This window comes from Lepisosteus platostomus, chromosome 1, assembly GCF_059453375.1.
Source record: "Lepisosteus platostomus isolate fLepPlt1 chromosome 1, fLepPlt1.hap1, whole genome shotgun sequence".
In the NCBI taxonomy this organism is placed as follows: Eukaryota; Metazoa; Chordata; class Actinopteri; order Semionotiformes; family Lepisosteidae; genus Lepisosteus; species Lepisosteus platostomus.
In genome coordinates this window covers 55,046,854-55,059,591 of record NC_142611.1, presented here as the reverse complement: position 1 = coordinate 55,059,591, position 12,738 = coordinate 55,046,854, and the positions used below count along the sequence as shown (strand labels likewise).

At 46.6% G+C, this 12,738-nt stretch overlaps 1 protein-coding gene across 1 annotated transcript in view; it reads left to right on the top strand.

Annotated features, from left to right (window-relative positions):
- The window catches only part of sfxn5a (sideroflexin 5a), a 39,530-nt gene that overhangs the window by 18,181 nt on the left and 8,611 nt on the right, over positions 1–12,738 (top strand). The window contains exons 10-13 of the mRNA XM_088632765.1: positions 851–941; positions 3,586–3,701; positions 4,551–4,636; positions 6,949–7,066. Coding sequence (XP_088488891.1) covers positions 851–941; positions 3,586–3,701; positions 4,551–4,636; positions 6,949–7,066 — 411 coding nt within the window. The remainder of the gene's footprint in view (positions 1–850; positions 942–3,585; positions 3,702–4,550; positions 4,637–6,948; positions 7,067–12,738) is intronic.

Sequence of the window (12,738 nt, the reverse complement as noted above, 5' to 3'; positions counted from 1 at the left end):
GGAGGGTCATACTGGGGCAACTGCAGACTGGCAGACACAAGAGGGACAGACAGGGGTAACTGCAGACTGACAGACACAGAAGAGACAGACAGGGGTATCTGCAAACTGACAGACACAGAAGAGACAGACAGGAGTAACTGCAGACTGACAGACACAAGAGGGACAGACACAGAAGAGACAGACAGGAGTAACTGCAGACTGACAGACACAAGAGAGACAGACAGGGGTAACAGCAGACTAACAGAGACAGGGGGGATGGACAGGGTATCAGCAGGCTGACAGACACAAGAGGGACGGACAGGGGTAACTGCAGACTGACAGGGCAGACAGGTAACTGCAGACTGACAGACACAAGAGGGACAGACAGGGATAACTGCAGACTGACAGACACAAGAGGGACAGACACAGAAGAGACAGACAGGAGTAACTGCAGACTGACAGACACAAGAGAGACAGACAGGGGTAACAGCAGACTAACAGAGACAGGGGGGAGGGACAGGGGTATCAGCAGACTACCAGACACAAGAGGGGAGATGAGGGGATAACTAACTTTGGTATACAGACGCGGGAGAGACAGACAGGGGTAAATGCAGACTGACAGACTCAGACACAATATTAAAATTGATCAACTTTGTTCCCATTGTTGACAATTATGTATTCACATAAGGTTTATATTAGGTGCCTATCTTTGTAATTCAATATCTTTCTTAATAATTGAAAATCTAAAGCTGCAAACTGAGCTCAGAGGCGTTCATCCACATGAGAAGACGGTGTGTTAATATACACTCTTGCTGGTGTTCAGATTGTCCTTGCCTTGTCCTTAAATGATTCGGTGTATGTGTCTGTGTAGGTTGGACTCAATATGCTGGTCCAGAGAGCCAACAAGTTTAGCCCAGCAACCCGGGTTCTGATCCAGAGATTTGTGCCCTTCCCAGCTGTGGGTATGTACTTGCTTTACTTTTCAAACATCAGGAGCCATTGTAATGAATATGTTCCCTGTTCTTGTAGATACTTAGCTACTTAATTTATTTAATGGTCTTGCATCTCTCTTAGTCTCGCCTTTCAGCATGTTGTGAATAACGGTGACTGTGGTGTATGATGTACAAAATCAGAACCTGTGAAGTTAAAAACAATTTTTCATAATTTGCATGGAATAAACCAAAAGAGCAACAAACCAATATTACTGGCAACATGTGCACTCTTATTTAGCATTATTTCTTAACGAAAACACAAGTAGTCTTTAGACAGTCTTATTCTTTCTTACATTGATGCATTAGAAAATACAAATAACATTAAGTAACAGTTGAGTCTTTTGAAAATTCCGAACAGTGTTATGTGTGCAAAGATGTACATGCATGCAGTAGCTCCACCTGTGTCCAGGACATGGAGGGACATAGGGAATATTCCATTTCATGAGTGCGACAGTACCTGGATCGATGAAGGCGGACACAGCTCTTCGGCTGCAGCATTGTCCAGCAGTCCCTGGCCATCAGCTTGGTGTGCTACAGAGACCAGAGGCCATGAAGTTACTGAGTTTCCAGCATGCTGTGGCAGCTACTGGCAAAGCAAGGACATGCAAAAAGGTCATACCACATAGATTCGGAATATCTGGGTATTGTGGAGCAATGGGGCACCCAGTGACTCGAGGTTCTTGGGAATCTCATAGCAAGGCCACCTGTCCCTGACCTAGCCTGGGCCACGCTCCTGGCACTGATGCAATAATCACTTCAAGCACCAGGGCTGGGGGTAGTATTTGTTCTACTTTCGCTGCCTGTTAGTCATTCTCCGGAGGCTGGTAATTGCTACTAGGGATATAGCTCAGATGTCTCTTAGTAACTCTAATTCTCTCTCTCGGTGCTGTGGGTGTAGGCACACATCTGAGATGCCTTTCCAAATCGGTTTGCTTCCCTCTGTGTTTTCCTAAAAAAAAAGAAAAAACTGCTGGTGCATTGAAAGAAAATATCAAACAAGAAATGTAATTTTAATTAGTTCTTCTTCACACCTAAGCTGTTCCTTGCCAGGTTTGTAGCAGCAACAGTTTTAAGGATGTGTGGAACACATTTCAAAGGCTGTTAGTATAAATTCTTTAGCAGCTCAATTACATAATTAAGGAGCTGGTTATAACAAAATCCTGCCACAGAGTGGCCTGGAACGTGTACCTGTGGAAGACCCCTGATCTGCAAGAGGGGGAACAACACATAAACAGGGGAGAAAGACACTCCAACTACATGAGCTGTCAGCTGCAGGTTATTGTACAAATTCTGCTAAGGATGGTACATAGACAGGGGAGTACTGTTAGCACTGCTGCCTCACAGCTTTGGGGTCCCGGGTTCGATTCTGGGCTGGAACGTTTTCTGTGTGGAGTTTGCATGTTCGCCCATTCTTCATGTGTTGTAGCTTCCTCTTACAGTCCAAAACTTGCTTGCTGTTCAGGTTAATTGGTGTCTCTAATTTGCCCCCTGTATGTGTGTGTATCGGTGAGCTGTGCGACGGAATGGCGTCTTGTTTAGGGTGTGTTCTTCCTTGTGCTCTGCTTCACCGAGACTGTCGCAGGATTGTCTTAAGACAGCTGGCAGTGAAGATCTCGGGATGGATTTTTATTTCTACTAAATGTGTTACCCTACCAAAACATTGGACAGAGGGTGGAAATGACCTGTCCCGTCCAGAATGGCCCAGTTCTTACTATGTCATTCGTACTTGAAAGCAGTCGCAGTGCCTTTGTGGTTGGGTTCATGTAGTAATACCTTTTCGTGAGCATGAATCTCACTAAGCTGCCTCCTGTGAAGATAATATTGGAGCCGAGGGCCTCGGTACTGTCTCCACCTGCCTGCCTGACTACCCACACTCTCCCTTTCCCTTCCTCTCACACCTCTCCGCCCCCAGTGGCATTCGTTTTTTTCCCAGGACTATAACCCCAGCTCAATGGCAGTAATTAAATTGTTTGCCCAACTCCTAATTAAATCAACAGCACTTGCTTTTCTGCTTTCCCATGCAATTTGTCTCATAATTGGCATAATGTTCAGTCGAGGTTACCAGAGACTCACTGGGTAATTACTCTTCTGTGGTTTTGGCATCAAGGTAGAGTGGTGCTGCTATTTTTTACTTTATTTCCAAAGAGGTTTATTATCATATTAATTGAGGTGATTAAAATGTTGGTGGTGTTTGAAGCTTGTATAATACCAGAATGTTTTAATTTTGGTGAAATTATTGTGATAAGTTTAATTTCTTTTTATTGATCAAATTGGTAAACAGGATAGAGTGATAGAGTTATGCTGATATGCTGCATATGGCAGCTCTAAAATCCATTCCCGATTTCTTAGATTTCTCCAGTTTTCCTGAAAAGTCACTGTTTTCTCATGTTGGTACAGTTTGAACTGCTGTCTCAGCAGGGTGTAATTGATGTAATTGCTTCAACAATTACATCCTGTTGGGACTCCAGTCCATCACAGGGCTCTCTTCATTCAATTACACCCTGATTGGACACCTGTCCATCACAGGTCACACAAAGAGGTACTGTAAAGCGATCAGAAGATGTCCTGGAGGTCTCTCTCAGCACTAACCGTCTTGTCTCCTGCCCGTCTACAGCCAGCGCCAACATCTGCAACGTGGTGCTGATGAGGCACACCGAGCTGGCAGAAGGGATCGATGTGAGGGACTCCAGTGGAAACATCGTGGGCTCTTCCAAAATTGCTGCAAAATGTGTATGTAGATACAAGTGAGAACGGTCCCTAGTGAGGACTGGGGCTGGGGTTGTGACTAGAGTTAGAGCTCGTATTGGGTCCGGCTTGAATTATTGTTGGGTAGTTTGGGCTGGCATTAAAGTTAACGTTAGGAACTGCTTTAAGTGTAATTTTGGAGCTAGCATTGGGTTTAAGGGTAGAAAAATTAATATAACTAGATTTAGGTTGATGAATCGGGTAAATTTTCAGACTAAGGTTCATGTCTGGTCTTGAGGTGAGGTTATGGTTAGTTTTATGGTTTGAATTGTCATTAGTTGTTGGTATTAAGGTTAGCAGAGAGTTACATCTGAAGATAGAGCTAGTATCTGCACACTTTCTACAATTTTTTCAAACAACAGCATCTAAAAATTGAAATCCATCAATTGGTACAAATAAACAAAATAATCAGTTCATTTAGGTCACTAAGAGCTGCCCACTAGAAACTGGACTGGACAGCACTGATGAATGGGCTAGGACTAAAGTTAGTGTTGGGTTAGAGTTAATTGCAAGCCTGGTTTTGAGGTTAGTTTTACTGTAGGGTTTGGGACTACAGCTGGAGTTCAGGTCAGATTTGGGTAAAGCGCTGTGGTTGAGGTGAGGGTTAGTCGTGAGGTAGGATTAGGGGTAAAGGTGGTATTTTGGCTGGGATTAGAGTTAATACTGGGTTTAGGAAGAGAACAAGGGTGTGGGCAGTATGTTGTTTTGCACTGAAAGGATCATGCTGGAAGAGTCATTCCTGTTAATTTAAAAAAGACACTGGACAGGAACAGGCTCAGCAGCGAGAGCGTTAGTGTGTCCACTGCATCCCTCATGGCCCCCTGCCGTCCGCAGGCCCTGCTGGAGACCGCCCTGACCCGCGTGGTGCTGCCCATGCCCATCCTCGTCCTGCCTCCCCTCGTCATGGCCTTCCTGGAGAAGTATGTGTCCCGTCTCCTCAAACCCTTCACGTTCCAGCCCACGGAGATGAGTACTGGCGAATTCCAGCCTCCTCACGGGCCCGCGTGTTCTAGATGGCAGCTGTGGTTCGTGCTCGCGTTGGAACGAGGCCTGGGACGCCCGTGATCATGAGCTCTTCACCAGAGCCCACTCTGTCCCACAACACTCACAGCACTTTGCCTAAACGCCCCCCATACACATGGCCCAGGGAAGCACAGTGGACTCTCCTCTTCCACCCGACCTGCAGGTTTCTGATGTGGGTGGGGAGCACTGTGAAACACGTACCTTTTTGAAGGTTTCTTTGTTGTCGTTTTTTTTCTGCATGAAACTGAAAACCGCAGGGCAGCCGGCAGGGTGACTGTGGACTCCCTAGCCCGTTCACTCTCAGTGGCTCTCAATGGAGCGTGGCTGACGTGTTTGCCCTCTGAGATGGATTAGAGTGCTGACAAGCAGGCAGGGCTAATGACAGCGATGAGGAGAGGAGTGTCACGCTGTCAGCGAGACTCGGGGAAGGTCTGTTAAAAACATCCACTACCCTTAGAAGCAGAACTAGACCAGGAATCTGAGCTACCAGATATATCTGGTTTCCTTTTTACGTAGAATGATTTTTATATTAGGAAAGAATCTTCTTAATATCTTGGTGACTATTGCTTTTTTTAATGGTAGGAGCTGTTGCATTTTCCTGTTTCTTGCCTAAAACATTAGTGTACAGTAGAAGCCAGTTGTTTGCAGCAAGTAGTTGGCATTGGCAGCAGCAAGATGACAGTACTGGACAAACACCACACTTGCAGTCACGTACTTGTCATGAAGTTGCCTTTCTTTGTGTTCTGGGGGTTCCAGATGCTGTGGTTCCTGACGTATCTCTGACTTCCATCCAGAAAAACACGGAGCCCATCTTAGCTCACCAAGACATTCCCTGTTTCCAGAGTTCATGGAGTTTCACCCCTTTTCTTCCTGCTCTGGTTTTGAACCCTCTGTACACCACCACAAGGCTGCCTCACAGGGCTGTGGAGTGAGCTCTGTTTCTGCTGGCGCCCACAGTCCCTGATTAGGGCGTGTTGCCAGACCATTGGGTTTTGGAGGACAGTGCTCAGCCTGAGCAACCTCTGCCTGGCTTTTGCTGGCATGGCTTTTAAAGTGTTGCTTCAGGGAGGATGCATTTTCTCTCCTACAAAAATCACAAGGTTCACTAGTGCAAAAGCATCTTGTTTGAACCGGTACGTGCAACTTCTGCTATTCACACTCCTGCCACCTCAGACTTTGGGTAAAACGAGCTGGTGTAAAGCGTTTTCCAATGGAAATGACCTATTATTTTTGGACAGTAATATGAGGATACACAGTATGCCCTCATAGCAATTTTCTGGCATTATGCTTATGGTGAACATGCAATGCTATGAAAATGTATCTTCAGTGCTGCACACCTGTGGGCAGCCTCAGCTGTGAGGCAGCAGGCACCTGAGACCTGGGAGAACCTCTGTCCTCTGTCCTCTGTCCCCTCTGTCTCGTGAAAGAGTTTGGGTCACCACTCGCACTATATTCACGTCTGCTGATCATAAAGATTAAAACTCAGAAGAAATGCCAGAACACACACACCTACACAGAGTGAGAAATAAAGATGTTTTTTTTTCTTGTGGATGAATTCACTTTTGTACATAACTTTTTTTTCTCCTCATGATTTTTTCCCCCAATTAAGATATTACACCCCTAAGTGTTAATTAGCTTCTTTATCAAGCCACAACTCCCCTTAATTAGGCTGCAGCATTAGTGGCAGGCAAGCAGGATTTGGTGAGCATCCCGCTGTGCGCTCACACCCACACAAGCGCTGGGGATTAGCTCAGACTGGGCTGCTGCTCGGCCCGAGAGCGCCGGGCGAGGGCAGGACAGCAATTAGAGCGCGATGCGGAGAGGAATCATTTATATTTATAGAGAGAGTGGGGGAGAGCAAGGGAGGGCAGAATTAAAAACGAAGCGAACCAGAAGAATGAATGCAGGCAGAATTACACTTCCATGGGCGCCATGAGAGGCGAGTGAGAGACAAAGGAAGGGCCTCTGCGTGCGTTTCGGTGGCCTAGCTGCTGAGGAGCGAGTGGGCTCAGAAACACGCCGCAGGCCCCCCCGTCGTGCTGCGTGGCCCGGGCCCGCACAGAGTTACGGGACCCGGAAAATAAACTCTCGCTGACTAAACATGTGGTCCCGAGCCCAGCGATTTGTGATAGAAAGGAGGAAGCAGCGGGCCGTGTGAGAAAGGCCGACGGACGTGCGTGGTCAGAGCTGTGTCCCTGTGTCCTTCCAGGCTCCCTCTGCTCCGGGCCCACCAGAGACTGGTCCTGCCTGTCCACAGCCTGGTGTGCCTCGCCTCCTTCGGCCTCGCGCTGCCCCTGGCCATCAGCCTCTTCCCGCAGATATCCCAGGTAGGATTTCCGCCGGCCGTAGGACTTGGAAACCGTGCCTGCTGGTGTTTGACAGCGACTGTTTCCATCCTTGAAGAGCTGTTTCATCGTGATTTTTGTTACTGTGTGTCTTGTGCTCAACCTGAAGTAGCAAATCTCTGTGAGTCCCTCTCTGAACATGTTGTCTGATTTCTAGCCCTGCCTCCTTTGTCCAGTTGTGAGTATACCCTTGCTCCAATAGGCCGGTGTTGAGATACCCGCCAAGCTTTGCCACCAAAAGGGCTCTTCTCTACCACCTGTGGTTCCCCTGCCAATAGAACACAAGACTCAGCCAGTTTCAGTGTTTTCACCCCCTTTCCATGGGATGTCTGTCTTTGAAAGGGCTTACTGAGGTGGGGTGAATGTCGTTGACACAGGCACTCAAATTGGCAACAGGCCATAATACGAGCTCATTCCAGTTTTTCACAAGTCACTAGTCTAATTGGACCGGCTTGTGTGGCGAGCCATATTCAAGAAGGTCTACAGCTGTTGTATTGTTGTCTGTGCGGCTCAAGCCCTTTTCGAACTAAACAGAGCATGTTTAGCCTCTTCATTGTTTGATGAGTCACTAACTTACCCTTCAACGTGGTTAGTTTTTCAAAAAACACTCAGGGATCACTCAGCTACTACAGACCAAACTTTTTTTTTTCGATGTGTTGCGTGCCCTTCACTTGTTTTGTGACTCTTCCGTACTTATCCTACGATCTCACCAAGCCGTTCCATGAAATGTTCGCAGAGACTCGACTTGTTCCGGCGGGTTGTGTACAGCGCCGAGCTGACAGAAGTTGTCAGGGTTGACTCTGCTAGAGAGCCTGAGGGTTGAATCCTCTTGGCTCACTGCAGTCCCCTAGGGCATCAGTAAGCCCTGCGAGGTGCTGGCTGAGGGGTCTGTCTTGCTGAGAATGATGAGTCACAGTTAAGGAAGGCTAAAGTTTTCTAGAGCTGTCTGCGGACAGTTCACCCCGTCTCTTCTGTGGATTCCAGTTCTGTGGATTTCAAGACCACTTGTACCTCTTATATCTTGGGTTCCTCCGGGTTGGGTAGTATGAGACTCTTGGGAGAAGCTATCTGTTGGGTGAAATCTGTTTTCACAGCAACAATACTGCAACTTCCCTGTAATAAGTTTTTGCAGCATAAATAATCAATAATTTCAGATAACACCCAAGTCGTCTGCTTGCAGCTAATTACTATGAATGATAAATGGGTAAAAGCTGCTGTGAAAGTGAAAGACGGTAATTATTGGGGACTCATCTGCGTTAATCCACACTTTTTTTTCGGAAGGGTGGAAGGTGTGGGATCTCAGGGAAATTTTTTAAAATATTTATTTCCTCAGTGTCGTGCGTGGTGCGGTAATAAACAGTGCCCCCAGAGCTATGTGGCAGTTCCTGTGCCCTGCTGTTTTCTTCATGTCTGTGCTCAGGCTCCCACCTCAAACTGCTTTCCTCACAGATGGAACACAAATCATATTAACAAAAAAACAACAACTAGAAATCTTAATTCAGTTTTGCAGGAGACACATCACATTTCCTCCTGCGTTCATCCCTCACCCCGTTTCTGCCTGCCCCCTCCGCCTGGGGAACCCAGAAAAGCTGGCATTTTGTCTTTCCTCTCCAACCCTCTGTCCTTAATCTCTTTCCTTGCTGTCTCGCCCCCCCTCTCTGTCCCTCTGTCCCCACTCTCTGGCCTTGTCTCTGGGTGCTGTGGAGTACTGGGAGGGTCCTTCGGCCCTACCCCCATCTCAGCTCAAACCCAGGCCAAGTGGTGGGAGACAGCTGACAAGAGTATTGAGCAAGTCAAGAATGAGCTGGATGAGTTCAATTAGCTCCTAGCAGCCAAGCGAGCTGGATGAGTTAAAAGGCCTCCTCTCCATTGTAACTGCTAAATTCCCTGACCTCCAGATGTCACGGTCTGAGTCTTGCCGTATAAGGATGAATCTTCTGGAAGTGAACTGGTCCAGATTCGGAGAGGGTACACTCTGCAGTGCCTTTGAGAGAGCTGTGATTATTGCCTGGCCCGTGACACAAGAATGAGCTCGGCAGTTATTTTGCTGTTACTCTACACTAGTGCAAGTTATGAGGCATGCCAGCGTGATATTATAGCATTAGCTGGAGTGGTGAATAGGGCTGGCCACTGGCAGGTCATGGGTTCGAATCCTAGGTGGGACATTACTTTAGCATCCTTGAGCAAAGTACTACACTCTTGGTAAAATGCCCTGCTGTATAATTAGTTACAAATGTAACTGCACAGCTTCTTCAGCCCGCAAAATAGGTAATAAAGGTTGATAAAACCTTACAGAAAACTAAAAAGGTTGCTTTGAGCATGTCTCTTGCACTGTGGTTTGGTAACTTCTTTTATGGTGAAATTGCTGTTTCAGGAAGCACCTCCTGAATGTGCTTTCCCTAATGTCCCAGCTACTCTGGTCATGCCGTCTGTGTGGAGTGAAAAGCAGTTCAGGATCGCTTTCCAGATTCCTTCTGGAATTCTGAATTTCTCAGCCAGATGTTCTTGACATCTTCATTGTTTGAAACGAAAAGATCAACCTTCTGGTGTTAAAAACACACAGGGGTATTTCTGGAAAGTTCATAATAGTGTTGCCAGAACAGCAATGCTTTTATTCACAGCGTGTTGACTAAAACAGGATGCAATGTTTTGGATAGGGCCTGCACCAGTGCATAATTCTATTTTCCAGTCCTGAGTTTGAATCCGTTTCAGCTCATGATAATTACCTCTATAATTTCACAGTTTGTCTGTGATTGAACCACTGGTTTGACATCTGAACAGGACATATCATAATTTTAAACAGTAGAGTACTTTAAAACATTGAGCATTGGCTTCAACAATTTGGCTGGGGTAGCTTGCTCCATACTCCATACTCCCACAAACTTTTGCATAAATAAGTGTCTCCTGTTTTTGATTAGACACAGTTTTACATTGTTTCCTCTTGTGCTCTGGTTTGTGTTTCCCTGTTCATTCTAAAGAAATCTGGTGGGTTGACTTTTTCAGTGTCCTTGAGGATTTTGAATACTTGTATCAGGTCCCTCATAGTCTCACCTGCTCAACACTAACAAGGTTCTGCTCCTACAGTCTTTCAGTGGGGGTAGAACAGAAAGTTAGGAAGTCTTAGGTGAAACAGGTGCTTGGGTGTGTTTTGTGCACTTGGCTTTCAATGATGGCAGAAAAGCTTTTCATACTGGATGATTTGTCTCACCTTACCTTGAAGTTTCCCTCCTTCAACCTGATGCTGCAAGTATTGCTCTGGCACATGGCTGCTTTTGCAAAACATTCTGAAGAGATTATTTTTTACAGCAGGCCCGTTTGCCACCCGCTCGAACCCTTGTCTTGTAAACAATGTTAACTCTGCTTATCTACCAAGCAGTATTTTTTCTCTATTTCTGTTTTTTTTCCCCAACAAAAATGCTTTTTTACCAAACTAACTACCCAGCCCCCTCAATATGACACTTTCAAATGTGCAGAAAGGTAAAAAAAAAAAAACAGAGACTCACGCTCTCCCATGAAACAAACAGACACAACTGGAGGTAGCAAGAGGTGTGCGGACGGATCTCGAGCAGCTGAAACAAAAGACAGCAGAGCAATTCTCACCCTAGTCAGGATTCATTTGCACTTCCCCATTGCAACACTCCAGGTAATGAGAGCAGAAATGTTGCTTTTTCACAGATTTGCACAACAGGCACGCAACTTGGGCCCGGCACCGACCCACGTGGAGCCCAGACAGAACTTCCTAAAACACAGGTGGCATTGTGGTACATAAAGGAGAATGGCTCTTGCTTTGCTTAAGCTGTGTTGGGTAAGGAATAGCTAGAGGTTAACGAAGCAGTAGTGCTGTGCTGCTGTAGTCTCCGTAGTAGTCTTGTGTAGATCTGTTCCCCTGACATGAATACATCTGATTGGCTCTACTGGTCTGAAATAGTTGGAACTCCTTGTTTTCACCCTTCCTTTCGCAAGCCTTGTCAGGCATTGACAATTCTGTGCTGCGGTACTGTGGGGGACAGGCAATGCGTCAAGTCCCACACTGCTGTTCGAATAAGACTGGGGACCAATCCATACAAAACTAAAAGCTAAAGCCACCTGAGTGCAGGGCAGTGGGAAATAGTAGTGACTGGGGATCCCTCCAGCGAATTGAAGGGGAGGAGGTCAAGAGGAAGAGAGAGAGGTGGAGAGGCAGAGAGACAGGTAGGAGATGGAGAGATAAAGGAGGTGGGGAGGGGGAGACAGAGGAGAGAAGAGGTAGAGAAAGAGGAGGAGGAGGAGAGGAGGGGTGAAGAGAGGAGGACAGGGAGGGCGGAGGGGGAGAGAGAGGAGGAGGGGTGGAGAGAGAGGAGGAGTTGAGGGGGGAGAGGAGGGGTAGAGAGGAGGAGAGGGGGAGAGCGGAGGGGGAGAGAGGAGGAGGGGTGGAAAGAGAGGAGGAGGGGTGAAGAGAGGGGGAGAGAGACGAGGAGGGGTGGAGAGAGAGGAGGAGGGGGGAGAGAGGAGGAGGGTAGGGGGGGTGGGGAGAGGAGGGGTAGAGAGGAGAGAGGAGGGTAGAAGGGTAGGAGGAGTGGAATGAGAAGAGGAGGAGAGGGAGAGAAGAGGGGGAGAGAGATGAGAGAGGGAAGGAGTGGACTTAACAGCATCTGTGGTGCTGTGTTTTGATCCCTAGCCAACTTCTGTTGAGTGTTTTTTCAAAGTTGTGCCTGCTTCCTTGAACAGCTTAAATTAATGCACTTTTAAATGTATTTATATACCACATACATAGTACAGCCCTCCCCCAACCACACTGTAAATAACTACAGTTGTTGTGTAGACATCTCTACAGCTTGCATGCAGTCTAATCACAGCACATGAGACAGAAATAATTGCTCATTTTCTCACACGTGCTTGAATTTGCAAAATACAGTAATCATTAATATGATTTCTTGTTCATAAACTGAGCTAGTGAAATGTTTGCTCTTTGCTGTTACCATTCTCTGTATTGCGTGTCCTGCTGGTCCATGGCAAACAAAAGAAAACCAAGTCAGATGCAGTATCCATGCGTAAACCTGAGTCACAGGATCAGGGATGACTAAAAGAGGGAACAGTCAATATCGTTACCGCTTCATTCCAGTGCATTGAGAACTGGTATCATTTCCAAATGAGTCTCATCAATTTGGTTTAATAGCATTTGATCCGCTTCTCCAATGGTGAGGAGGGGGAGCTGTCAGTGGGGTTCAGCACCATGTTCTCAGGACAGCACTGAGCATGAAGATGGAGGCCCAGCTCTGATCTCTGAGGAGCCCTGCTGTCCTCCCAGGCCTCCAGATCTCCTCCATGTACTTTATAATGGATCCCCTTTGAATTAGCACCCCAATCCTGTTGCACATTTCCAAGTTAATGATAACACAGATTGCACCTTAATATTTTACACTGAGAGCATGAGAATCCTTTGTTTAAGTACTTTTTGATCAGCAGTCACAAAAAAATTCACAACTGTAAGGGGTCTGCAAGCTGTCAGTCACAGTAATCCTGCTTAGCCAGTTGGAAATAGTGTATTGTTCCAGGAATCAGCATTGAGGAAATCCCTAGGTTCTCAGCCATCACTTCTAGTAAAGGAAAGCAGAGTAGGCTTTGTTTATTATAGCAAACATTAAAAACAAAGATTAAATGGTTAAAGATAAGCA